General features: G+C 37.0%; 7 protein-coding genes across 17 annotated transcripts in view; 6 read left to right on the top strand and 1 right to left on the bottom strand.

Moving 5' to 3' along the window:
- Nucleotides 1–458: 458 nt before the first annotated feature.
- On the top strand, nucleotides 459–2,468 carry LOC122567715 (probable cardiolipin synthase (CMP-forming)). Its single transcript, XM_043726603.1, has 4 exons — nucleotides 459–922; nucleotides 1,333–1,674; nucleotides 1,750–2,007; nucleotides 2,081–2,468. The coding sequence occupies exons 2-4, from the start codon at nucleotides 1,345–1,347 to the stop codon at nucleotides 2,345–2,347; spliced, it is 855 nt and encodes a 284-aa protein (XP_043582538.1). The 5' UTR covers nucleotides 459–922; nucleotides 1,333–1,344; the 3' UTR covers nucleotides 2,348–2,468.
- On the bottom strand, nucleotides 2,378–3,692 carry LOC122567714 (complex I intermediate-associated protein 30, mitochondrial). The gene is made up of 2 exons (XM_043726602.1): nucleotides 3,106–3,692; nucleotides 2,378–3,028 (listed from the first exon to the last, which is right to left on the bottom strand). Exons 1-2 carry the CDS (start codon nucleotides 3,453–3,455, stop codon nucleotides 2,500–2,502), a joined length of 879 nt encoding a protein of 292 aa, XP_043582537.1. The 5' UTR covers nucleotides 3,456–3,692; the 3' UTR covers nucleotides 2,378–2,499.
- Nucleotides 3,693–3,711: 19 nt separating this feature from the next.
- Nucleotides 3,712–8,580, top strand: LOC122567708 (polyribonucleotide nucleotidyltransferase 1, mitochondrial). Its single transcript, XM_043726588.1, has 8 exons — nucleotides 3,712–4,096; nucleotides 4,269–5,180; nucleotides 5,261–5,434; nucleotides 5,505–5,698; nucleotides 5,781–5,941; nucleotides 6,053–6,364; nucleotides 6,442–6,826; nucleotides 7,671–8,580. Exons 1-8 carry the CDS (start codon nucleotides 3,948–3,950, stop codon nucleotides 7,700–7,702), a joined length of 2,319 nt encoding a protein of 772 aa, XP_043582523.1. The 5' UTR covers nucleotides 3,712–3,947; the 3' UTR covers nucleotides 7,703–8,580.
- Nucleotides 8,581–8,744: 164 nt separating this feature from the next.
- On the top strand, nucleotides 8,745–11,333 carry LOC122567711 (insulin-like growth factor-binding protein complex acid labile subunit). Of its 6 annotated transcripts, none has more exons than XM_043726597.1 (2): nucleotides 8,745–8,876; nucleotides 9,869–11,333. In XM_043726597.1, the coding sequence occupies exon 2, from the start codon at nucleotides 9,878–9,880 to the stop codon at nucleotides 11,213–11,215; it is 1,338 nt and encodes a 445-aa protein (XP_043582532.1). In that variant the 5' UTR covers nucleotides 8,745–8,876; nucleotides 9,869–9,877; the 3' UTR covers nucleotides 11,216–11,333. The 6 variants fall into 6 exon arrangements, with proteins under 6 accessions (XP_043582532.1, XP_043582530.1, XP_043582529.1 ...); XM_043726595.1 differs by having other exon boundaries at nucleotides 8,756–8,887; XM_043726594.1 differs by having other exon boundaries at nucleotides 8,842–8,898.
- Nucleotides 11,334–11,578: 245 nt separating this feature from the next.
- LOC122567713 (leucine-rich repeat-containing G-protein coupled receptor 4-like) lies at nucleotides 11,579–13,545 on the top strand. The gene is made up of 2 exons (XM_043726600.1): nucleotides 11,579–11,944; nucleotides 12,130–13,545. The coding sequence occupies exons 1-2, from the start codon at nucleotides 11,942–11,944 to the stop codon at nucleotides 13,414–13,416; spliced, it is 1,290 nt and encodes a 429-aa protein (XP_043582535.1). The 5' UTR covers nucleotides 11,579–11,941; the 3' UTR covers nucleotides 13,417–13,545.
- A 140-nt stretch (nucleotides 13,546–13,685) lies between these two features.
- On the top strand, nucleotides 13,686–17,158 carry LOC122567712 (leucine-rich repeat-containing protein 15-like). Of its 2 annotated transcripts, none has more exons than XM_043726599.1 (5): nucleotides 13,686–14,439; nucleotides 14,522–14,620; nucleotides 14,698–15,289; nucleotides 15,404–16,791; nucleotides 16,887–17,158. In XM_043726599.1, exon 4 carries the CDS (start codon nucleotides 15,404–15,406, stop codon nucleotides 16,727–16,729), a length of 1,326 nt encoding a protein of 441 aa, XP_043582534.1. In that variant the 5' UTR covers nucleotides 13,686–14,439; nucleotides 14,522–14,620; nucleotides 14,698–15,289; the 3' UTR covers nucleotides 16,730–16,791; nucleotides 16,887–17,158. The 2 variants fall into 2 exon arrangements, with proteins under 2 accessions (XP_043582534.1, XP_043582533.1); XM_043726598.1 differs by having other exon boundaries at nucleotides 13,686–14,775; nucleotides 14,842–14,934; nucleotides 15,036–15,289.
- A 3,895-nt stretch (nucleotides 17,159–21,053) lies between these two features.
- The window catches only part of LOC122567707 (sodium/calcium exchanger 3), a 121,681-nt gene continuing 115,900 nt past the window's right edge, over nucleotides 21,054–26,834 (top strand). For 2 of the 5 annotated variants that reach the window (XM_043726584.1, XM_043726582.1), the window contains exon 1: nucleotides 21,063–23,319. In XM_043726584.1, the coding sequence (XP_043582519.1) occupies nucleotides 21,980–23,319 (1,340 nt within the window). In that variant the 5' untranslated portion in view covers nucleotides 21,063–21,979. Of the gene's footprint in view, nucleotides 23,320–26,834 lie in introns of all 5 variants that reach the window. The other 3 variants (XM_043726587.1, XM_043726586.1, XM_043726585.1) reach the window with 3 other exon arrangements.

The raw sequence follows: 26,834 nt of genomic DNA, 5'->3' as shown, positions 1-26,834 counted from the left end.
TTTATACGCAGTACATTCTTTCATTCTGAGAATATACTTATTGATTATTTTAGCGAACAATTATATAACTACCTTCTGCTTAATTAACAAAAGATAGTATATTTTCCGATGATATATATATATACACATACCATTAGATGAAATGGATTGAGATTCTAAATTTTATCTTTCTCTTTTGTCATATTTTAATCTTTTACATTTATTTTTTACTCGTTAAATAAATATTCTCATCTATCGTATTCCTAATCGTCTAACCGTAATGATGCGATCATATTTGCATACACTATTTGAGAAATAAGTTAATTAAAGAACTGATGTTATTGATTATGAATAAACGACCACATCATTTACGAATAGAAAAATTAATTTAAAAAATCGTTAAAAATATTGAATATTACATAATGTACAGAATAATGTAAAGTAAAGTAATACCAAGTACGTGCATACTTCTCATAGCAGAAGGTACTGTCTACTGTTATTATTTTAATATAAGAATTTAAGCGTGAATATTGAAAAACGATTATGGTTCTCGTTATTGATAATCAATGTTTTATAAACATATCATAAATTCATCTGTTTAAAGAATAGAAACTATTTTCCTTGTTATTATGTACAATTTTAAATAACTGACGCATGCATTTCATTTCATTAGTTAAAATAGTATTAGCACGAAACTCCCCCCCCCCCCCTAGTAAAACCTGCTACGATTTCATAGTGTTTACGATTTACTAACTTAATCTTAACTGATATGAATATTATTCAACCGGTTATAACTAACTCAACTTATCTTTGAAATGGAAGAATTAAGAATAAAAATAATAATATTAATGTAAATGTAGCTAATTTCTTTTTATTTTCACAAGTACGATAGTTTTTTCTTTTCCGTTATATTCGAAGGCGGAAGATATTTAACTTGGCACAGGTAAGCTTTGTGTGTGGTGGAACAATATAACCTCAAGAATGAAATCTCTTTTATAATACCATATAATACATTTTTTTACTATAAAGTTTTTGTAATTATTAAGCTGAATCACGTTTATTACATAACAGTTCATAATAAATATATTATCTAATAATTACTAGCTAATTTAATAAATGCTATAAACAGAAGATATTACTTTCTTCCTTAATAACTCGTTTTTAAATAATCTTAAATTTTGCAGAAAATAATATTTTTACATTAGAAACTCACTTGATACATGTTCTATGTAATGTATAATTTTCATATATATTGTAATGAAATACAAGTAAACATAAAAATATGACTTTAATGACTATATGCTGATAATATTTACTATCATCGCCTTTACCATTGTATTGTTTTAAAAACAGGAATAATCAATTATGAACCAATTTATGATACTATGCTCCAAACAATCTACAATTTCAAGCAGATACTGGTTACAGAGATGTTTGAGGCAATATTTGATGCATCATGCAAGAGTATATTCTAATGGAATTAATAATCATAAAAATTACATTGTCAAAAAAGAAAATATCAGTAAGAGAAAAGCACTAAGGTTACAGATACTGCGAGATATTAAACAAACTAAACGGAAAGTAGAAGTAATTATTGACAAAGAAAATATTTGGACTGTACCAAATATTCTTTGTATGGGACGAATTGTAACATCGCCATTTTTAAGTTACTTAATTTTGTCACAAGATTACCAGGTAAAATGTTATAATATTTAAATGCATATTTATTCATTATATTCATTATATATATTATTTGTTCATACATTATAGATAGCATTGTGGCTATTAATAATTGCTGGGTTTAGTGATTTAGCTGATGGATGGATTGCACGTACATGGACATCACAAGCTTCTAAGCTTGGCACTTTTTTAGATCCTGCTGCAGATAAGTTACTAGTAGGTACTCTGTTCCTATCTTTGGCCTGGGTAGGATTGGTTCCTATTCCTTTAACGTGTCTTGTCATTGCAAGAGATGTTGCCTTGGTTTCAGCTGTTTCTTACCTCAGATACCAATCTTTACCTCCTCCAGTATGTATAGATTATAACATTATGAACAGAAAAATATTTAAATGATCATGCTTATTTACAAAACATGTTTCAGAAAACTTTGGCCAGATATTTTGATCCTACATATGCAACAGTACAATTAGCTCCAACATATATAAGTAAAATTAATACTGCTATTCAGTTATCATTTGTTGCTGGAACACTAGCTGCACCTATATTTCATTTCGTAAATCATCCAGCTTTAGAAATTTTTTGTTATGTAACGGCAGTAACAACATTAGCAGGAGGTGTAAGTTATTTGATATCAAAAAATACATATAAATTCGTAAGAAAAAAGACTTCAACAAAATCATCTAATTAAATACATGTATTAATAATCACAATAACATCGTTTATTGTTTCTAAATTTATTATTTATTTTGTATAATAGACGTTATTTAAATATCTACTATGTATACAACTCAAATTAATAAAAACATTGTTTTTATTTTGTAATTCCTGTATAAAAAGAGATTACAAATTGGCCACTACATCTTCTACCTTATATGTTTCGTATGCAAATTTTTCGAAATTACTTGTATTGTAACAAAGTCCAATATAATCAATTTCTAATCTGAAAGGCCCTGGCTTTTTATCAGCAATTGTAATTCCAAAATTCGTAATGTAACTCTGACATATAGAATCTTGATTTTCATTAATTTGTCCTTTTGAACTAAATACAAATTTTGAAAAAGGGACTCTAATTATTTGCCAATACGGGCCACCTCTTGTATACATTACATAATGATAACAATTATACTGCGTTATGTCCAGATTTCCTTTTTGTAAAATATTTAATAAGTAACATCTACCATCTCCTCTAACTCGTAAAACAACTTCATTATAATGTTGCCAACAATAGTAGTACCGTCGAGCAAAAGATTTAAATCTTGGAGCTGAAGTGATATTACAGTATCCAGCATTTGTAGTTCGACCATCTTTGGGTACACGAGTATCTAACATACCATGGAATATTCCAGTGCCATAAGACGATAGTTCTAATCTAAAAATAATACATATTTTGTCAATTAATCTAAACCTTTCCAAAACGTAACAGCATAAAGAATATTGTATAGTTACTTAGCAGTTGAATAACCATGATGATAGTCCTTGTCAGAATTTACAATCCATTGATCCAAGGATTTTTGAGTTCCATCAAACTTCCATACAGCATCAATTTCATTTACTGTAAAGTTACGTGGATATATACTGTAGTTATCCCGTATTTCTTGAATAAACAATTTACAGTTACTCTTAAATATATCATACGCTTTTCGTAATTTCTGTGAAGAGGTCAAATTTTCGTGTTTATCAATAGGTTTATCGTATACTACCGGATATTGTGATCTAAATGGTTCATAAAACGTTCTTTTAATGATCAGAGTATTCCTAAAATGAGGTTTTAGTATACGAAAAATACTATTTTCCATATTTTCGTATTCACAACTAAATTGAAGTAGCAACTTCGTTAATCATCATAGAATTCACGTGTATTAAATATACAAAAATTTCAATCAATGTGTCACAGAATTTGTACAACAACTATATATTATATCGTAACTCGTAACTATAGCTTTCAGTTTAATCAAAGATCAATTTGTAATACTTCTTCTCCTTTCTCGTTTTTATAGCCGTCAAATTTTAATTCTAATTTTGATGGATACTACAAGTACCTTAATTTTTTGTAACTATCTCGACAAAAAATATAATAATCTGATAGTACATATCATTTACTATCAATTACGAAAATGTAGTGAAATTTGACAAATTTTATCAGAAAGGAAATATTAGTATTTATTAATAAGATAAAATATAATCATATATTGAAGTTAATAGAAAAGTTACTATGATAGAATCTTTTCTTATTAAATGATGGCGGTGACTGAAATTTTAAAACCAATGAAAGCAAATTCAACGTAAGAATGGTACTGTTTAGGCATAATAAGTTATTAAACAATAGAAATTTAAGTTTTTTACGTTTGAAAAGTTATAACAAGAATGAAAATACGTTTCAAGCTAAATTTATGTCGAGCGATGCTGTAGAAAATATACATGCAGAGTTATCTAATGGGTAAATACATCACGTTTTTCTTAACCTAAACGTTAATACTTATTATGGTATTTCATCTTATATATAAATAATACAGTAATATAATAGAGAAAATATGTAGTTATTTAAATAAAATATATTGTTACGTGTTTCATTCCATATTTATTATTATTTATTTCAAATATTCCTTCAGATCAAAAATTATACTATCAAGCGGGAAATATGCACGATTTACATCTGGAAGTGTTACTGCTACACTTGGCAATACATCAGTCATGACTACTGTGGTTAGGAAAAATGAACCATGCAATGATTCTATAACTCCATTAATTGTGAACTACAGACAAAAAGCTTCTGCAATTGGACGTATACCAACAAATTTCCTTCGTAGAGAAATAGGTTACACAGATCATGAGATCCTTATTAGCAGAATAATAGATAGATCTGTACGTCCTTTGTTTCAGCCAGAATACCGCTATGAAACACAAATAGTATGTAATTTATTAGCTACTGATGGAATTAATAATCCAGATATATTATCCATTAATGCTGCCTCTGCAGCTTTAAGTATTTCGGATATTCCATGGGTGGGACCTGTAGCAGCCGTAAGAGTTGGTTTAATTGACAATACATATATAATTAATCCTACAAAACGTGATCTCCAGAAAAGTAAATTAAATCTTGTATTGTCATGTATGTCCAAAAATTTAATTGTCATGATGGAAGGGTCGGCAGATGATATTTTAGAACCAGAACTTCGAAAAGCAATAAAAATGGGTGCTAAAGAATGTCAAACAATTATACAATCTATAAAAAAATTACAAGATCATGTTGGCAAACCTAAATTACAAATTAACAAAGCCAGTGAATTAAACAGTGATGTGGAAGAGTTTGTAAAAAATTTTGCAGAGCATGAAATACGTGAAATTTTTAGTTGTCACTCTCACGACAAAATTTCGCGAGACACTGCCATTTTTGATCTTAGAGATAGGATGTTAAAAAGTATAACAGATCGTAGTTCAGATTTTATTCAAAATGCTGCAAAAGCTTTTAATAAAATTTCTAAGGAAAATTTCAGATCTTTAATATTTGAAACAGATACAAGGTAGTTTTTGTTTATAAAAAAGAAATCTAATTACAATTATAAATTACTAAAAATTATTGAATGTGTGTAAATAATTTTAGATGTGACGGTCGTGCAACAAATGACTTGAGAGATATAGAATGCCAGGTTGATTTATTTCAGCCTCTTCATGGCTCAGCCTTCTTTCAACGAGGACAAACTCAAGTTTTATGCACAGTAACTCTTGACAGTTTAGAAAGTTCTCTTAAATTGGATAATATCTCAATGCTATCTAGGTATGTTATATTACATTTATTAATATTTTAAAAATATATATTTAATATGAATAAATATTATTTTTTGCAGTGGTGTAAAAGAGAAAAATTTTTTTCTGCATTACGAATTTCCACCATATGCTGTAAACGAAACAGGTAAACTTACTGGATATGATCGTAGAGAAATTGGTCATGGAGCATTAGCCGAGAGAGGATTGCGAGCGGTTATACCAAAAGATTATCCATTTGCTATAAGACTAATAAGCGAAGTATTAGAATCTAATGGTGACTTGCTTAAATAAGAAAGAAATTATTACTTGTGGAATAGATAACTTGTAACTTAAATATTTTTGTGTTTCACTTAAAGGCTCATCTTCTATGGCTTCTATTTGTGGTGGTAGTCTAGCATTAATGGATGCGGGTGTGCCAATATCATCTCCTGTTGCTGGTGTAGCTATGGGATTAATATGTAATCCTCATACTACTGAGTTAACGGATAACGATTACAAAATTTTAACTGATATATCAGTAATTTCATATTGATTAACATTTAGTTAACAATCAAACATCAATCAAAACATTAGTTAACAATGTAGTTAAAAAAGAAATTAATCAATTTTTTACTTCTTATACGACCAGGGTATAGAAGATCATCTTGGAGACATGGATTTTAAAATTGCGGGTACAAGAAGAGGGTTTACAGCTGTACAAGCTGATGTAAAAATAGCGGGAGTCCCTTTAAAAGTGATAATGAAAGCTATCGAACACTCAAATGTGGCTAAAAGTCGAATTCTTAATATCATGAATTCAGTAATATCTACTCCAGCAAGTAAGAAGAAAGAAAATAAACCTGTACTTGATACCATAGAAGTACCCATTCATCAAAGAGGAAAATTTCTTGGGATCGGAGGCTCGAATATAAAAAAAATTTTATATGAAACTGGAGTTAATGTAAATTTAAAGAGGAAATAGAAACTTTAAAGATCTATTTTTGATAAAAGTTAATCTATTTTTTTTTTTTTTTATAGATACATTCGCTAGACGATACAATGTTTTCTATATTTGCACCTAATCAAAATGCAATGAATGAAGCCAAAGAAATGATAAATGAAATTATACAAAAAGACGTGGAACCAGTACTGACATTTGGTAACATCTATACTGCAAAAATAACTGAAATTCGCGAGACTGGGGTCATGGTTACATTGTATTCCAATATGGTACCAGCGTTATTACCTAACTCGCAGTTAGATCAACGTAAAATTCATCATCCTAATGTACTAGGATTGAATGTCGGAGATGAAATAAAAGTGAAATATTTTGGACGAGATCCGGTGAATGGGCGCGTTAGATTATCTCGAAAAGTGTTGCAAGGCCCAATTGTTTTTGAAAAAGATTTTAATATTATTAAAAGTTAGTAGAAATAATAGTTTGAAATTTTAGTTATATATTTTTTTTTAAGAACCAAATGTAATAATCTTTTTACATATAAATAGTAATAATAATACAATAAGAAATTATTTTACGTAATTGTCGTACTATGTACTTTAAAAGTTTTATATAGATATCTTCATTAAATAATGTAAATAATATTTTATTCCATAATTATTAAACGTGTATTATTTATACATCGAATCAACTTCAGAAGCTGTTTACCTTTCTTCAATAATCATTTACAAATTGGTGGAAAGCTTTCGATTTTCCGATTATCATAAATGCGAAGATTGACAACTATCGATCAATTAACTGATATCTAACTCGTTCAAAAATAGATTTCATTTTTTCCCCATTTTTTAGATTAAAGTTACAAAGATAACTACACCGAAAGTGCTTTATAGGGAGGATATTAGAAATGATTTCTCGTTTTCTTTATCGCTACATTTTTAGGCGGACATCTAGCTTCGTTCTTGGTATCGTTATCGCCTCGGCATTTTTTGAAAGAGCTTATGACCACGCTTGTGAAAGTATTTTTGAATGGATAAACGAAGGAGTACGCTATTAATTTTCTCTCTAATTGTAAAATACTGTTTAAATTATTGGAAACTATCATTTACACGTAAAAAGAATTCGGAAATAATCGTATTCTATATAACATAAGATAATATAGGATTTATATTTATCGATCAATAAGGTTATATGTAATTAATGATCCGTTAGTTTATTTCCTATAATTCGTCTTTTCTCCACGTTGTATTTCAGTTTCCGAACTGCGTTTCCATTTTATATATTACTTTCATGTCAATTATCTCTTTCGCAGAGACTTTGGATGCACATAAAACACAACTATGAAAATTCACTACAGACACAGGCACAGAGTGATCGTAAAGGATCTGTCGAGAAAGAAACATCAGACTTACAGAAAATGCCTAATGAGAATGCGAGAGAAGACTGAATGTTTTGTACAAGAAGGAAATTGTACGTTCGATAAATTACGAAAAACACTTTCTCCATGGAAATACTTGCTGCATATTCGAGTTGTTGAGTTTCACGTGCATTGTGATATTCGATATTTCCGTAATCTTGTTCGCGCAAAACAAAGATACGGGCAATTGATAACTCTTGGTTTTATATTAATAAGGATTTATAATTTTTCAAAATTGCTCAGAATGAACGCTTTTTACTCTCGGAAACACTGGGTTTGTAGTTGTATGACACGGCCACAGAATATATTATTATATCTGAGAAAGCATGCAGAACGAAAGAATCATGATACTCAAAGGTTCTAAATCTTTTACCTTTGCGAACATAACATACATATAGCGAATAGCACGTTATAAAATATGTTATTACTAACCGCGTAGAGAATGGATCTTTTGGTAGTAACTCAGACCGGGAAAACCCGTTTCATTATCAGTTTCTCGTTTACCTTGAAATTCACAAAACGTTCCTAAACGTGATGGGAACGGAGGAAGAGAAAGGTAAAGAAATTCAAGGAATCTTTAGAAAGATACATACGTGTGTAAACGTTGGCGATTAAACAGCCTAATGTGATTTTCATATTATCATATAGTGATGTGTATAACAGAAAAAGACCATTCTCTCCCACACAAATCTATAGATTATACAATGTATCTATGCATATACATTTATCCCACAATTAGATAAACTGGAGCTATATTCTACGTGATTGTTTCTTTCTTTATATTCATTGTACTGTACACTGTATAGGTATTTTTGAAATTTAGATACGTGTACGATGAGTCAAGTGATCGGGAAAATCCCGATGAACTACAGGCAAAAAACAATAAAAGTGCTGACGGGTCGGGAAAGTTAGGAAATCCCGATGGGCCATATACCCGTGCTCCTTTACGATACTGAGTAATTAAAAAAGGTGTTCTTGACCATGGGTCATCCACATCTGTGGAACACATGTGTGTGTTAGGAATACCAAAGCTGTGGTATAAAAAGCATCCGTTAGTCAGTTGCGTCTAGAGTAGCAGGAGAGTTGTAACTGGAGTAGCGAGTGAGTAGCGAGTGAGTAGCGAGTGAGTAGCGAGTAATTAGCGAGTGAGTTGCGGGTTAATCGTTATTCATGAGTTGTCGAGTCGTTGTAAGTTGTAAGTTGTAAGTTGTAAGTTGTAAGTTGTAAGTTGTAAGTTGTAAGTTGCCGAGTTGTTTGTGAATTGCTAATTGTAAGTTGTGAGTTGAGTTGTGAATCATCAATTTAGTTGCCTTAGTTATACGACATTACTGCATTAAGTTCACGTTAAATAACCATCGTTTTCTGTTTAAATTATAAATAAATGACTCTGTAGAGATCACTAACCAGAGTGAAGTTTCTGCACATGTGTGTGTGTGTGCATTAATGTGACAATTACGTAGTAAACTTCGAAACTTATTGTAGAAACGGGTAGTAATTTAGTTTTTGTCACTTGTCTTATTCAGACGGTAAATATTATTTATTTCAGTTTAGCAAATAACGTTAAATTAGAACTTGTAGCTTCCTTCATTTTATCTATCAACCGATATAATATCAAAGAGTGAAGTTGCAGAGATAACAGAAAAGATAGTAGAGCTATATATAAGCAGTATAATTTTATTTATCATTAGTAATATGTAAAGTTAATGTGGTCGATAAAAGAAAGAAAGAAATTATTGGGTGCCCTGGACGCTACGTAAATATAAACGAAACTATTGTTTGGCGATTTGATAATATTCGTGCGTATTCTTTCAAATAGCAAAGATTGTTACATTGCATTGTCCAGCTCTAGCTGAATTTAAAATATGCTTGTCATTTATTACATATTTTGTATTTTAGCGAAATCCTTCTAAAAAAAAACTACATACTCACTTGCGATTAGCAACCTACTTTCAATTTTACTTCAACATTATTTGCCATGAATAGCGTATACCTACTCTCTTAATATCCTTTATTCGTTTTTAACAAGAAAAAGATTTCAATAAATTGTTCCTGTGCACGAGAGAAATGATCAAACATACATGTTCTATTTTCAGGAATCCTCCATGATGAAGCTGTCGATCTCCCTCTCGATAGTGTTAATTTTCTCGCCGTTGATTGTAGTTGGAAATATTATTCCGATCGACTACGAAACGATCGTGAATGAGATTTGCGAAAACGAAACTTTAACATTATACTTCAGTAGTTCTACACGGTTTAATGAAAACAGTATTGTTTCTCCTACTCTAAAATGTATCGTCATAAAAGGTAACGTTCCTGAATGGAAGAATGGAGTTTTCAAAAACGTGCCAAATTTGAAATTCCTTGACCTCAGTAATAATGATATCTCTTCGGGAAATTTATTCGCTTTTGGTAATCTTTCAAACGTGAAAATACTAAATCTCAGCAATCAAACTACCTACTACTCAAATTATGTAAGCGTAGACAGCGTGTATCCTGAACTTGAATATTTGAATTTAAGACGTGCTCGCGTAGAAGACTTAAGATCGTCATGGGATAATCCATTTCCAAAACTGAAATATTTGGACTTATCAAATAATGCAATACAATCCAGACAGTCTTTGTCGATACAAATGCTCTCCACATTAATGCACATTGATCTGAGTGACAACGGGATTTATCAATTTTCATTTAAACAAATGAAAAATCTGTTGTCGTTAACGTTAGATCGTAACAAAATTAAGAATCTTCAGTCATATATGGGTGTTGATCTGACAGGGTTGGAAAAGTTGGAGAAACTGTCGCTAGCGTACAATCAGATCTCGTACATTAACAATGACGCATTTGAAGCAATGTCCAACCTTCGGTATTTGAACCTTTCTGGCAATACTTTATCGACTTTTAATTTCGATATGCTTAAAACAGTGAAATCTCTAGATGTTCTTATACTAGATGATAATTCGTTGGATAGTGTTCCCATAACAACGCCTCTAAACATAACTCAACTCTCGTTAAATCGCAACAATATACGTTATTTAGCGATTAACACCTTTTTCTATCTGCACGGCTTAACAAAGCTATTTATAGGCGAGAATGAAATCCAGAGCATGCAGGTGGACACGTTTCAGAGTCAAGCGATGTTAGAAGAGCTACATCTGAATGACAACCAATTAAGTTATTTACCAGAAGGTTGGTGTAATTCCATGAAAATGTTGCGATATCTAAATTTGGCGGGGAATAAATTCGCTTTGTTGGAATCAGTGATTTACTCTTCTGATTTGCCCTTGCAACACCTACACTTTGAACGAAACCCTCTTACGTACATTAATGGCAGTTTATTTCGACTGATACCAGTAAATATGACGATTTATTTAAACGTTAATGTAACATCTCAGAATACATCATCTGTACATAACAGGAAAAAACTACTTGGCTACTACTAGTGGTAGATAGAGTGTAGTATTGAGGTATGGACATCTACTACAGGACCATGTATTGAATGATTTGTAATCTAAGAATCTACTGTATAAATAAACATATTGTAATTCCTTGATAAAACGACTCATTGTATATTGCTCTCTATTCTTGCCTCTTTTTTCTTCTCCTGGCATGCAAAACTCGTGCAAGATATCTTATCATACTGTTTCAGCTTTTAATTAGAATTTTGCAGTATGTCTAGGAAGTTATCTTTCGATATCTCTTCGAATTTCGTTTATTATTGATATCTGTATTCGATATCTGTTCGAATTTCAACGATGCAGTTACTCAAATCTTTGACGCTACGTAGATGTATCGATTGCTTTGATAATTCTCATTTAATCGGTTAAAAGATGAGCGCGACAAATACATATTTTGCGAAAGTTATTCCTAGAATGTATAAAATCGGTCGAATTAGTTGGGGATGCAAGAAATAACGTGTACTTTGTTACAACTTGAAAGCATACCTTGTTCTAGATGTACAGTGATCATATTCATGAAAGATGAAGGGAAAATCCCAAACAGGAAACGTTTGAAACGATAACGATGCTTTTTATAGACAATGCATTTATTATTTCCGGTTATTTCGAATAAGCTGACGTAACTGTGAACCGATATAAGAGGAGGAGGCAGCTGCAAATTTGCAGTAATTTCTTGTTTGCAGCCAGAAGAAACAGAAGAAAGTTCACATAATGGTATGCATTCAATCGTTCTTTGTCGTTTTACATGTTATTTCTCAAGACAAATAATCATACATCAATGTTACCTGTTTTTATTTGTCTCTGTTCACACCGACACGTTTCCATATGTAATGTAAAGTATCATCGCAACATATTCTTCCTTATCGTTATCATAAATGTTTTCTATTTTTTTTTTCCAGAAAACCATTATATTGTTGAGTACGATTATAAGCATTACAAAATCTATACCGAAAATAAGTTGGGAACAGGATGCGGATCGTATGTGGATCACGTATCACAACGCGATACGTAACAAACAACAATTCGTCGAATGCTCTGAAGAAGAGAGCATTAATTTGCACGGACTGGGGTTAGAAAAGATCCCTAAAGATCTGGTGAAGAGCAAGGCAATACAATCAATATCGTTACATAACAATAGCATCCGAAAAATATCAACGGATGCATTCGAGGAAGCTCCTCTTTTGAAGTGTTTAAATCTCGCTTATAACTACATTTCTTTCGATAATCTTGAGATAAAGCACGACAATTTGAAAACATTAATTATGGATTTTCAAGTAATACCAGAAACGAACGATCTGACAATTTTAAGACAGGCAAAAATAAGTTGTCCTAACGTTGACACATTGTCTTGGAGAGGAATAACTCACGAATTTCCTCTTTTGTGGATGGAAATGTTTCCAAAGTTAAAAAATATTTATTTATCCGACAGTCAGTACATCCGATTTGTCAACAAGACTGCCATATCTTATTTGCCGAATTTGAGAAGTCTATACCTAGAACGAAATTTGATTAATGAATTCATTATGGATGACCTCGGAAACATCGAGATATTGTATCTGGATGAGAATCATCTTGAGGAATTTTGGATAAATCCAATTCGTCAAAGATTAAGAATTTTATCGTTATCTAACTGTTCGCTGTACAATATGCCTGAGTTAAATATTCGATCCTTAGAATCGTTAGATTTATCTCATAATCGAATTCATTCCATATGGATGGACGTGTTCCAACACACGGTTTTATTAGAAAATTTGAATTTAGATAACAATGAATTTATAGCGATTCCTCCTATAGATCGTTTAAATAATTTGAAAACATTGTCGTTAAATTATAACTTTATTAGCAATATTACGGATATCGTCACATCAAGTTCTTTAAAAACGTTGAATCTACGCGGAAATGAGATAAAGAACATCGACGTAATGGAGTTTTGGAATCTGAAAATGTTAGAATATTTAGACATATCTCATAATAAATTAGAATCATTGCCCCCGAAATGGCACAAAGGCATGAACAGGCTAAAATATCTAAATTTGCAGTATAATAATTTTATAAGTATAGAGCACATGTCTATCTTTCACATAAGTTATTTGAAAGAATTGTATATAAAAAATAATAATATCACGCATATAGACGTAAATACATTATCAAGTGTGCCAAATAATTGTACTATATACGTGCTTTAAAAATGTTATTATTCTATAATTTAACAGTATTATAATTGGTATCATGTAGTATAATATAATAACAGTTATAATTATCATATCGAGAGTAAAATCACTTATTTAGTGCTGCAATAAATTCGGAGAACTCAAGCCTGACGAGTTTATTTCTCCCTTCTTATCATACGTTTGCGCAAACATTACACGTTAAGGGGTTACGCAAAATTATCGTATGTATATAATATTCTTATCCCGAAAGATAATTTTCCCGGTTCAATATTTCGTCGTCATATTTATAAGATCCGTTGCTAAGAACTCTGTCGATCGGATGATCGGTGAAAATGACGATAAACTTTCAACAAGCGATAATGAATATCATAAATAACGTTTTGAGAACGATTTTGATCGAAGTACAAGAGATTTCCGTTATTATTATTTTTTTTTTATAGAAAACAGATTGTTAAAATTAAACGAAGATACGTTCGATGAAAAGCTCTACGATTTGCGACCAGTTTGCTTATTACAGGTTGAAGTTTCTCTTTTTTTTTTCTTTTACCATGCTATTTTACGATTTGTTTATAAAGAAACATTCGATAAATTGGTTTAGCGTGTTGAAGATAATAGGTGAAACTGTTCCTTATTTTCAAATGCGCTAACATTTCGTTCACGAACGCAATATACATGTTTCTTCAAATTCGCCATTTCTCTAAGCTGTTCGGATTTTCGTTGATTATCTAACTTCCAATTTAGCCGAACATCATTACGAAAGAGCGCTTGGATTTCGATTATCACATCAGCTTCTTAACTCATTCACTAGAAATATGTTCTCATCAGTATTTCGTTTCGCTGCTCACTGAAGAGCAGTTGGAGTTATCATTAGATTACGGTCGTTACAGTATTGCATTATAAAATCTGCAACGATGCATTCCAAAACGATACACCGTCGTTACTCAGATATCTTATGGCATTAGATATCTTCGTAACCCGAGCAAGGAAGAAGTTTTCGCCAGACGATGTATGCACGATCGCAGCAACGTATTCGAAAAAGTAACGAACGAACAGCACTCATGGCCCTGCGACTTTTTAATCGACTTGCAAAAAGTAGGAGTTTATCTTTTGCATCTTTTAGACGCTGTTCCCTGATCGTCTCGATTCGAGTCGGTTCGAAATTCTTGGCCATACTGTTTCATGGAAGATCAAGTCGAGGATCAGAGGATAAGTACATATTGTACGGGAGAAATTATCTAATCAATTTAAATTGTAATACAATTCCGTTAGTATATTTTACAGTAGCTTTTATCTTAGATATCACTGCAATAAAATCGGTACCATCTTCTAAACTCGTGTAACCGCCTATCGCACAACAGTGGCACACGCTTACACGTATGTATTTCGATCGCCGACATTGCAGCAATAGTTACTCATAACAACAAATTAATCACATCCTAGTCGTTATAATCTATAATGAAGGGATTGAACGAGCTACGATAAACGAGTGATCTAATTTCCGGACAAATACTGTATATGTAATAAATATTCAAGGTAGGAAATACGTTTCTAAAACATACTTCTGTCCCATTTATTTAATCCGTTCTTATACAAATTTGTTTAAACTTCTGCGATCTACGTGACGAATAATAAAGGTAGAAGAGGAAGCACCACGTGGCGAACCGCGCGCAGAACAGGGGTCTCTGGAAGCTCAGTTACAGTCCTGCAGTCCCTACAGTGTTGAATTGCATGATTATCGCTTCTTTATAAAGCGGCGAATTAAAATGTTGAGAACAGAAGGTGCTAAGTTGGTGATAGGCGTTCAAGTAGAGAATAGAGCGTTGTTCGTTGCAACAGTCGGTTGTTTAGGAGATCGTTTCTTTTTTCCTCGGCTGTCGCTTCTTAAAAGGTAAGCTCATCTTCCGAATAACAGAAAAAAAAAGTAGAAAATCGATCGCCAACCTCCTCTTTTAATTGACTTTTGAAAGCCAGTGAATCCTCTACCTCGTACTAACGTTTGCAGATGTTGCTCGCGCAGTGGAGGATCTTACTTCCGGTTTTCTTCAGCTCGCAAGTAGTATTTGCGATATTTGCGGGTACAAACGAACATCTGTCGTCCTACAAATCTCACACGAAAGTCTGCATTCCGGGAACCATTCTGAACCTTAACAATACAGGCCTGACAAGAATCGGAGACGTTTTCGCTAATACCTCGGACATAAGGGAGTTGTATCTTAACGACAACGAAATCGCGTACATTTCTGATAAAGCGTTCGACATGATGGAAGGGCTAGAAATTTTGAGCATCTCCGGCAACATAATACCTCTCGATGAATGGTCGTGGCTCCGCTACCACGCAACATTGCGGAGTCTGATTATAAACAATAACAAGTGGAGAACCAAGCACAGAGGTAAATACGACATCAGCATCCCAAACACATTTGGATATTTACCGAATCTGGAAATCTTGTCGTTAAGAGGTAACGATATTTCTCAATTCGACGTTCCCCTTGACAAATTCACGCCTAGACTAAGGAAATTGGACTTGTCGGAAAATTACATTCAATCGTTCAGTTTCCTCGACAATATACCGGAAACCATGGAGATCATCCTGTTGGAAAAGAACAGATGCCCGTGCCAGGTTCGAAAGCTTCCAGCTAACATCAGAGTTCTGTTTCTGAACGGAAACCAAGTAACAGAATTGTGCGATGCACATTGCACGCACTCGCACTCGCTGTCGTTAAAAGGGCTCGAGTGGTTGAATATTTTGAACGTGTCCAACAACAATATCAACAGCATAGAGAGCGACGCATTCAAGGATACAATACATGTGCAAACGATAGATCTATCCCATAACTACATAGGATCGGTATCGGAACACGTTTTCCGGGGACTGTCTAGCCTGAAGGAACTTCGCATGAGTCATAATCTGCTGCAGATTGTGCCGAATTTGAGCTCGTTGAATAGCTTGAGATACTTGGATTTAACCAACAATTACATCGAGGAGGTGACGAATTTGAACTATTTGAAGTTCATCGAGACGCTAGAATGGTTGGATTTATCGAATAACCGCATCAAAGTACTTCCCATGATGCTAATTTACCATAAAAAATCCTTTGAATGGAATCTCTTGCTGAAAAATAACAGTATCATGGACATCGATGATCTGTTTACGGATAAGTGTTTGGAAATACAGCTTATATTGCATCTTCAGAACAATCCTTTCTCGTTCTTCAAATTCAACATGTTAACGGTACACATGAAAGAACCTGTGCTGCCTAGCGTGGAGAGCAACACGATATCGACCGAGAGTTCAGAAGAATTCACAATATATTCTGACGAGAACTAACGATCTCGATGCCGATATATCTTCCTATCTACGTTTCGTATGCTGTACCAGATGACCTCGAGGTAAGTCTCGTATCGATCACACACTCCATTTTCGTTGTATTATTTCGTTTAAATGCCTATGTGCGCCTCTGAAACGTTGCTCCTTTGGTTTTCAGGATTTCACGTGCGAGTTTCTACGTGGTTTTCAACGGGGTTGAAAACGACTACTCTTCACACGATTGAAATTCGAGAATCGAGCATCAAGAAGAAACGTAGAAGAAGAAGAAGGTTCGTCGACATTTTTACATTTTTTCATTTCTATTACCATCGCCGCTATGTTTCAAACATTAACGTTATTGTTGTTTCATTGAAAATACAAAGTCTTTGTATTTTGTAAACGATTGATATAAAATAAATATTCGCTGTACGTCAATCACGTTTACGTATATATCTTACTTGTTTCGAGTTACCAAAACTTGTATACATACATATAGCAATGGAGGAATGTATGGAAATATCATAGAAGCAAAGCGTAAGATCGTACAGTTTGACAGATCGTCTAAAAGATGAACGAGCGAAACGCAGAATCGGTTTGTAAGGTTTCCCGATATCGTAGAATTTTCAAACGTTTCTTCGAATTGCAATGATACGTCTTTCTTGCAGTTTTATCGAAAAAAAAGAAAATGAAAACGTTAAAACAAAGTTCGATTGTAAGATCCAAACAGCGAACGTGGCATGTTGCGTTGAAAGTTGAAGCTTGCGATTGAAAGGAAAAAGATGATTTCGAAGATGAACATGATTTGGTCTATTTTACGCAGAGACCAAATCGGAAACATAGTTTACATTCTATATCACGCACATTTTCAATCATTTCATATAACTTTTTACTCTCACTAAAATCAAGAAATAGCAGATGTTAGGTATCATTCTGCGCTTAAACAATATTGTTATGTATTATGTCTATTCCGTACTTCGTCCGTGTCTCTCTATTTATTCAATTGTCTATTAGTCGTTTATTCTGTTCCTAGTCAATGGTTTAGTTTCGATCTCTTTCACCAGAGCTTATCGATTCGGTGAAGATACGTTGAACTGTTTTCGTTGCATCCTTCTAGATGGCGACGATAGTCACGGACTATCGTATAGTTACTACAGTTAAGTATAAAAATACAGTACAACACTAGAATACAAATCCTCAATTTTCTCCTATGTTGTATGTTTCTGCTAGATTTCACGTAGATATTTCACGTTGAAACGACCGAGCTACTTAACGAGAATTTCATCCTCAACCTGAAGTTCTTACGAGAACGAGCAAGGTCGTCGGTAACGTATGCAACGATTGCGATCAAGAATATCTATGATAACCTGCTATAATATCAATTTTGTTAGAATGATCCAGAGATTGCGATTCTTTTTGTCTTCTGAGAGGTATTTAAGCGACCGTCCTTGAGTTAGAGTAGCCTGTTACTCTTGGATTCGATCGAAGGATTCTTCTAACGAGCTTGTCATCAAATTCCTATCGAACTTTAAGATCGTTCGAGCGGTTCGTTTTGCTGAAATTGATCCTTTCTCAACCGATAACGATAACCGATAGGATGGTCTTGACGAAGCTCGAGGATCTCGATCGGTGCAACAAGAGATTCGAGGACTTGTTCCACGAACGTACAACAACTTCGTTTAGTTTCATTCGCAAGGAAACGACTGCCGAGCGAATATTTCATCGCAAGTTACTCGAAATTCCTGGACCAAATCACTCGATCTTGTACAACAACTTTTATTATCAAAGGTGGTTTTACTCTCGTCAAATTGCCAATGTAGCTTCGCCTTCGTTGTTCGTCTTTTCACAGACGCCCAAAATATTCTCTCAAGGATATTCCTGTGTCCGGGCTTGTTCTATTAACGTACACTGATTTTCTTTCGTCTTAATCCATTAAAGGCTAAGGTCGCGTTGACCCATCTTATTTGCAATTTCGTCGATCAGTTCGCGTTAACAAATTCTGTTTTCTTTATCTGTAGATATATGAAATTTGCTATCGTCGTAGAATCTCGTAAAAAGCTCTCCTTTTCTTATATGTCCTTTATAAATGTCTCGAATAGTTTAGTACAATTAATTACATTTTTGAAACATTGGATTTTATTGAACACGTGTCGATTTCGATACATTCACCGACGATCGCTAGAATCGGTCACTGTTCTGCGCGCGTGTTCAGGCGTGTTATTGACCGTGCGTAAGTAAATCTGTCGGATGGTTTCTTCCGAGTCTTCCGGGCAGCTCTCTGAATAGCAGCTTGCAATTAATAAGTTTTAATAGATTTTCTGTTCCGTATGAAGCATTGACATGGCATCTAATTCATTGGAAGATAAGAACATGCACAAATACTTCTTCTAGTCATTGTGTACGATGTACTCAGTATCTTCATCGTGTTAATGAAATTTCAAAATGTTTCAAATGTATAAAACAGGCAATATATATATATGAAGTTTATATAGTACATGGTAAATGTGCAAATATCTTCGCGGGCCAATGTATAACATTATGATGAATCATCGATCGCTCCTTAATGGGATAATAAAGTCTTGGCAAATCGCGCTATTCTGAAATTTTGACGCCTCCACCTTCGTCTTGATTAAATTCCAACGATCGTAAGAAGCGACGAAGAATGTTCCCCTCGTGGACGCAGCGAGATCTCAATTGCATCGATACAGGTTCATCGTTGTTCGGGGAAGCTCTAAGGGAGGAAAGAAGAAAGAACCGGGCGATATAAGCGTCTGTGATGTTTCGTCGTTGTATTTATCACGCGTTCCCCCTGCCACCCGTAGATCTTCAGCATCGTTGCCGAGTGCCTTTTATCAGTTGTAGCGAGATACATTAGGACGAGTGCGGAGCGTGTCGAGGTTTCACGAGCTGAAAGAAGGGCCAGCAAAAACGAAAGGAATGTTTTTCCACTTAAGAATCGTTCGTTCGATGGACCGTTAAAAGGAGGCGATTCTTTTTCCTCGTACATTGTCGAATGGCAAAGGAAAACGAAACGAGAAGCTGGACGAAGTTTGTCTTGAAAAACATCGCTATATAGCTGCGAGTTATCATCGACGACGAATATCCAATCTAAAAGCGTGAAATCACGCGAAATCACTGCCACCAAATATTTAGTCATCCGGTGCGATTCCGTCAAAAGATCGATATTCCTATTCTACTTTGAAAGTTACAATAGAAAAATACTTTCCCACCCACATACTTTCCCCACTTTTAAATTGAAAGAAGCGAGTATAGCTGCAAAGTTTCCATGTTGTATCGCTCGAAGATAAACAAACGAATGCTTAAACGGTTGCTGTCTGATAACAACGATCCTACGGTCGCTGCAGCGCGGAGAGAGAAAAGCTGTGCTTACGGAACTCGGACGATCTCGTCGAGGAAACCTTGACACTGGCTCGTCTATCTCATCCATAGGCGTCCGTAGGTATTGGAATTTCTAGATCCGCGTTCCTTACCGCTACGAGGGTCACGTAAGATCGAGCGGACGAGTGGAATTCGATTCATCGATCGGTTTACTCGATCGGAGAACGATGTTATGAGAGATCAATGGATCACGGGCGGGAGAAACTATCTGGAAAGCATCGTCTTTTGGCTTTTCTCTTGTCTTTACCTCGCGGATTTTAGGTTGCAAAGCGCAACGCGGGCTGTTAAAACGAACGACAAAGGAGCTGCCGATGATAAAGCCGCGTGTTTGATTCAGCCGCTTCGGACTCGAGGATCAACGGGGGAGGAAAATACGCGACGAGAGGAAAGAGAAAGACAAAGGAAGAAAGAGATTGGTATCACGTAGAAGAAGGAAGTGTTACGCGACGCAAGAGCGCGTTCCATCCAGTTAGATCTGGCCTAGGTTGACCAAGCCACCTAGAGAAGCGAGATGTCGGGGTGGGAGGCGTCCCTACTGATCAGGGGTGTCAGTTGGGGTGGAGGAAGAGGGTGGTCGAATAGGTGGAAACGCATGCGCTCCCTTTAGCCGGTATGCTGGCAGGGATGCTTCGCCACGAGCGAGACAGAGAAGCGTCTGCGACAAGGAGAACGACTGCCAGTGACGGAGAAAGACAGCTACAGAGCGTGTGCGAGGGAAAGAGATATCGCGAATGGGGAAAGAAGAGAAGGAAAAAGAGGAAAGACAAGGATCTAAAAAGTAAAAGGGAGATCGCGATCGTGGAAGCGCGACGCGAGACCGATAAAGATAAGCGGAGTGCGTCGTGTTTGCGTTGGAGAAGGAAAAATCGGGTGAAAGGGGTGAAAAAAGAAAGAAAGAAAGAGAGAGAGAGAGAGAGAGAGGGCTAGAGTGACACGCAGCGATGGCTAGAACAGGAGGGAGCAAGCGAGGTCCGCCACGTCTAGGCAGCTCGAGAGACTCTACTCCCACCCAGCTCTCCTCTTCCTTGCTCGCTTTCTCTCTCTCCTCTTTCAGTGTTCGTTCGAACACGGCCCGGTACGGTTCTGTCGCCCCGTGCTCGAAGGATCCTCTTCGTGATGGGAGCTCGCTGCCGCGGTGGTATCGGCAGGTTCCCTCGGTAGCCGATTCTCCGACCCACCGATGTCGCACGGCTTGTCAGGGTGATACGCGCGGTTCCTAGACAGGTAGTTCTCGTTTGCGGTCGGATAATCGGCACGTATACGCGCGTACACTCACACACGCTGTATACACACACACACACATACACAACACATACACACATGTACATGTACATATATACGCGGAAAATCGGAAGATAAAGGTCCGTGGTTTCTGTCACGGGGAACGTGGTTCGAGAGGAGTAAGAAACACGAAAACGGAGAAAGAGGGTGAAGTGCGTGTGGAGGAGAGTGCGAGATCCAAAGAGGGAGGTACCTAAGTGCACGCAAAGGCGGAAAGAGAGCCGCGAACAAGAGAACCTCCGAAAATATCGTTTCGATGAGGAAACGGTGGTGAGAACTCCGCTAGCGAGAAGACGCGGGTTTGCACGAGTATCGACAGTTGGCTTCCACTCGAAATCGCAAGAATAGGCAGAGGGGCTATTCACCCTTACCATACGCCACGAGGGCGATCGGTTCGCTCTACGATCGGAATCAAAGTCGTTTGTCATTGTCGAAAGCTGTTCACCCTCTGGGAGCGAAGCTCGAGGCAACTCTAGTCGTTTGTGTCACGGCGGTCAGAGGTCGGCGATTCGATCTTGAATCAAATCGGGGTTGGTCGAGGCGTTTCCGTCGTACGGGGGAGAAGGAAAATCATAAGAGAAAGTCGGAAGAAAGATGTCGGGAAATTATTCGGTCCGGTGCGAGCCCGGTCTAGTGGTGCCGTTATGGGGACCGCTGGAGAACCTCTACCTCTCCGACGTGATCTTCCGCGGATTTGTCTACTTTCTTCTGCTGTTGTACCTGTTCATCGGCGTGTCGATAATCAGCGATCGTTTCATGGCGGCGATCGAGGTGATCACATCGAAGGAGAAGGAACTGGTGGTTCGCCGCCAGGGTAAGGAGCCGCAGATCGTGGTGGTGCGGGTATGGAACGAGACCGTGGCGAATTTGACGTTGATGGCGCTGGGTAGCAGCGCGCCGGAGATCCTCTTGTCGATCATCGAGATTTGGGCGAAGAACTTCCAGGCTGGAGAATTAGGGCCGGGCACGATCGTCGGCTCGGCTGCCTACAACCTCTTCGTCATTATCTCGCTGTGCGTGTTCGTGATACCAAACGGCGAGACCAGGAAGATCAAACACCTGAGAGTGTTCTTCGTGACCGCCACGTGGAGCATCTTCGCTTACGTTTGGCTGTACGTGATCCTGGCGGTTTCCAGTCCTGGCGTGCTCGAGGTTTGGGAAGGTATCCTCACCTTTTCATTCTTCCCAGCCACGGTTCTCACGGCCTACGTGGCCGATCGACGTCTGCTCATCTACAAGTATCTACACAAAGGCTACCGGATGAACAAGAGAGGGGTGATCGTGCAGGCCGAGGCCGGTGATTCGGACGGTGGGGTGGAGCTCGAGATTAAACCTCAGCAGGACAACTTTCACAACATGACGGACGCCGACACGCCCGAAGCAAAGGAGTTCGAGCAGACCAGAAGGGATTACATTAATACTCTGAGAGAACTAAGAAGGAAACATCCCACTTTGCCGCTGGAACAACTGGAGGTGATGGCTCACGAAGAGGTGCTCGGAAAGGGACCGAAGAGCAGAGCGTTCTACAGGGTACAGGCAACCAGGAAGATGGTCGGTGCAGGAAATCTCAGCAAGAAGATCAGCGAAAGGGCGCAGAGTGACCTGAGCGAGGTCAAGGCCGAGCTGCAAAGGCAAGAGGCGGAGAGCATCGACATCGAGAACGTGAACGCCATGAGAATCTTCTTCGAACCTGGCCACTACACCGTGATGGAAAACGTCGGTACCTTCGAGGTGGGAGTGACCAGAGTTGGCGGTGACCTAACCAAACCGTGCACCGTCGATTACTGCACCGAAGATGGCTCGGCCGAGGCTGGTTCCGATTACATCAGCGCCAAGGGCACTCTGACCTTCGACCCGGGCGAGACCAGGAAAACCATCAAGCTCTCCGTCATCGACGACGAGCTGTTCGAAGAGGACGAGCATTTCTACATCAGGTACAGCTGTCTTCTTCTTTTTTTCCCGCCCATTTCACGACTCGAACACTATATTCACCGAGACCATTGTTTCGACGAGTGTAAGCGAACCGTCACTCGTTTTAACGTCACTCCGTTTTTGTTTTCGTTAAAATTTAGCGAGGATTTCCCTCGTTCGTACTCCGACCAGAACTTTGCGATTCCAGGCATCTGTTTGGCAAATGCTAACATCGCCTCGGTAATAACGGGCGAAGTTTCGCCAACTTAGCAGACACGAGCCTTTACTCGCTTCCGCGGACGTTCTCGACGATAAGGCAACGTAAACTGTCAGAAATTTTAACGAGTTTAGATATCCTATCGATCCTTGTTCCGATGAATATTCTTCGAAAAACACACGACTTTCTCTTCGGGTCGTTCCTTCGTCGTTCACCGCTGCGAATCTTCAACGACTATCGCGGGTAAAAGTTTCTCCCACGAGTCTTCTTTAAATTACAAGATTAATAACAGGCGGAGTTAAAAAATCCAAGACGATAATATTCGAAGGATTATTCGTTTCATCTATGAAAGATTTCACAGCCTGTGATACTTGTTCAGTGGATAAGATCGAAACAAACACAGCATCAAGTAGCAACCGCGACGAAACAGTTTCGTGTTCGCGGTAGCGAAGAATTTCATCTGTCTCGTCCGCGATTCGCGGAACAACGCGAGAGGAAAAGCAAAAGGGACAACTTTCATCCCGGAAATGTCGGTCGAACGAGCGGCAAAGATATTCAGAGAAGAAGATCAAGGACGCGTAGAGATCGGACTGCGGAACTACACGTACCTCTACTTATATTGCCACGGTCAATGACGACGCGGAAACTCGAACGAGTCTTCCTGTAGCTCACGCTAGCTGTCTATTAAAGCTAGAGACGAATCAGTGGCTCGAAATCGCATTAAGCTTTCGAGAGATAATCGGTCGGATGAAAGGTGGCAGAGCGGCAAGTCGTTGGTGTGCGAAAGGTTTGCAACCGATTGACCGACCACGTGTCTGTCCTCTCGGATCCGCTTGATCTTGCACAGCGTTACAACTGTAATGAGATACAGGACATGGCGTGGAAAATCATCAACGGTGATTCGCAGAATCGCGATCATGGTCGTAATCTAACTTCGCTCACGGCACGGTCACCGTGTGATTCTTTCATTTTGACTGAATTAGATGACTGTATTTGATCGTTGGTTGATCGTAATTCTTTATTATTATTATTTATTTTAGTCCGTGCCTTTCGGCTTTGGACGAACTTTCGAATTACATTTCTTACAATTTTATATTGTACTTCTTAGCATATTCTTATCTCTAGTCGCTAAAACTAATGACTACAAACTATCGCAACTTATGACTATACACATTATTGTCCTTTGGTATTTTGCCTCCTTGCTGTGTTACCTTCTTGTCCTTCCTCCCCGTCTTGTATTGCCCTTGCCCTTCTTTTCTCTATTATTGCTTTTAATTCTTTTAGTCCTTCTCCAGTCTCATTCAGTGTTTTCTCCATGTTTTTTGGTCCTCCCGTTATTTCACATTCTTCCATTACATGTCTCAGGTCCTCTTCTTCCCTTCCACATAATCTGCACCTTTTTTCTCCCTCCTCTTTCCAGCGTTCCTTCGCTTTGGTCTCGTTTCCACACCTGAATCTGGCTATAATTTTCCTGTCCTTCCACTTCATCCTCCCTTCCAAGTACTTTGGCATCTCATCTTTCATCTTCATCTTTCATCATCATATCTGTTATATGTAATTCTTTATTATTTTGCTATAAAATAATTCGCGTGAAAGTATCTCCATATAAATTTATTTTATTCCATAACAAAACTAGAAAATAATTCAATTTGTTTCTCTTTATGTTCATCATAAAGATATCAGTCTGTCGAAGACTATGATATGGATACTTCCCTTCGATTTCAAGATCCTAATATTCCTTTGATACGGTTAATATAAAATGTAAAGACCGTTTATGGCCTCTGTCAATTAGAGGCGATCACGAGAAATCATTTCACGGATCGCTGTGGAAAGTATAATCGTGATTGGGAACAAACGTGATCGAATCACTCGTGATAAGCATAAGTAGCAGTTTACGTCATCTCTAGTAAAGTAGGATTGTTCGTACCACCTACATCGGTTCACGAAAGTATTTGAACACTTGCAGAAACGCTGTATGAAATATTTTCAAATTTCGAGAGCACTTTGATGAAACACCTAATATAAATTTGAAACGAATTTGAAAATGTATATGAAAACTACGGAGTGATATTTGTTGGAAGCTGCAAAACTTTATGGTTTACTACGAATTAGATCTGTTCTCCTGTAGACAAATCCCATGAAATCCGCAGTTTACTTATCACGTTTGTCCGTATTAATACGTTGACTATCGCGTGAATTTTATTTACCTCGATAGATCGAGATAAACCAGACCATAATGTTTAATTTTTGCAAAATACTATACCGTACTTTATCCGACAATGTCATCAATCCAAGTGATCCGCATCGTTGAAAATTATTTGCTCGATGAAATGAATTTCATTATTTTAATCGTAACAAAAGATTTAGTAGCATCGATCAATCATCGTGGCGATTAACGCGTTTACGTCAAAAAGCAGAACACGAAGGAAATTTCAAGGGTAGGAATGATAGTCGATTAGGGCGGGGCAAGGACGAACGCCATGTCGCAAGAAGGTGAAACTTTTGGTTGGTCGGCCGGCGTACAACGATGAATTGTCTGCAACCGCTGAATGTGCTCATCCGGGAAGCGGAGAAACGAGGAATCAAAGGAACAATGGGACAGCGCGTTTTTATCAAACATGTCGGACCTTGAAAAATCGTTCAGCTACGCGACGTGGAAAAACGAACGAGAAAAATATTACAAAATGTTTCATTGTTTCTGTGAAATGTATACATCGAACTCTGGGAAACGTTTTCCTTTTTCGCCGCTGTTACATCGTGATGAAACTGGGCCGAGGTCGAGGTACAATATCCAGCCAGGATGGAGATAAATAAAAGGAACTTGGATGTACATTGTTGCAAGGATCATCAGGGAGTAACGAGCGACGAGATTGCTCAGTTGTTCTCTTTTGTTTCTATGATTCGGGGATTAGAGGATTAGACCGATTTCGTCCTTTTCACACGACGATCCAGACGAAAGTCTTAGAGAATTCGTTTGGCTTTTATACGACGACGTTGTTACGAAGGCCGCGTGAATCGATCGCAGATAGGATCAAGTTCCAGACACGTACGATTCTAACTCGTTGCTCTTTTATTTATGAATATAGACGTATCGAATTTTATCGAGTAAGATGTCCGGACAATTTGACAAACTTATCTACGCCAACGTGCAGGCTGGATATCGTTTCTTCCGCATGTTTTCAAAGAAAACATGCTGACTTTTTGTTTGGACGCGAGTCAACTTGAGATTATTAAAGCTGGTATTAAGCTTTTCAATATACACTGTGTCCATTACACCCAACGTCAAACGTCGCGTCTCTTGCCAATTGTTCGACTGTTCGA

This window comes from Bombus pyrosoma, linkage group LG5 (assembly GCF_014825855.1).
Source record: "Bombus pyrosoma isolate SC7728 linkage group LG5, ASM1482585v1, whole genome shotgun sequence".
Taxonomy (NCBI): domain Eukaryota; kingdom Metazoa; phylum Arthropoda; class Insecta; order Hymenoptera; family Apidae; genus Bombus; species Bombus pyrosoma.
This window is presented reverse-complemented; position numbering and strand designations above follow the sequence as displayed.

Bases quoted from the DNA above. Each gene is read 5' to 3' on its own strand.
- LOC122567712 (XM_043726599.1), top strand. From the start codon at position 15,404: ATGTTGCTCGCGCAGTGGAGGATCTTACTTCCGGTTTTCTTCAGCTCG.
- LOC122567715 (XM_043726603.1), top strand. From the start codon at position 1,345: ATGAACCAATTTATGATACTATGCTCCAAACAATCTACAATTTCAAGC. The intron at 1,675-1,749 runs GTAAAATGTTAT...CATACATTATAG, and splicing joins TTTTGTCACAAGATTACCAG to ATAGCATTGTGGCTATTAAT. The intron at 2,008-2,080 runs GTATGTATAGAT...AACATGTTTCAG, and splicing joins ACCAATCTTTACCTCCTCCA to AAAACTTTGGCCAGATATTT.
- LOC122567714 (XM_043726602.1), bottom strand. From the start codon at position 3,455: ATGGAAAATAGTATTTTTCGTATACTAAAACCTCATTTTAGGAATACT. The intron at 3,029-3,105 runs GTAACTATACAA...TATTATTTTTAG, and splicing joins CATGGTTATTCAACTGCTAA to ATTAGAACTATCGTCTTATG.
- LOC122567708 (XM_043726588.1), top strand. From the start codon at position 3,948: ATGGTACTGTTTAGGCATAATAAGTTATTAAACAATAGAAATTTAAGT. The intron at 4,097-4,268 runs GTAAATACATCA...ATATTCCTTCAG, and splicing joins CATGCAGAGTTATCTAATGG to ATCAAAAATTATACTATCAA. The intron at 5,181-5,260 runs GTAGTTTTTGTT...AAATAATTTTAG, and splicing joins ATATTTGAAACAGATACAAG to ATGTGACGGTCGTGCAACAA.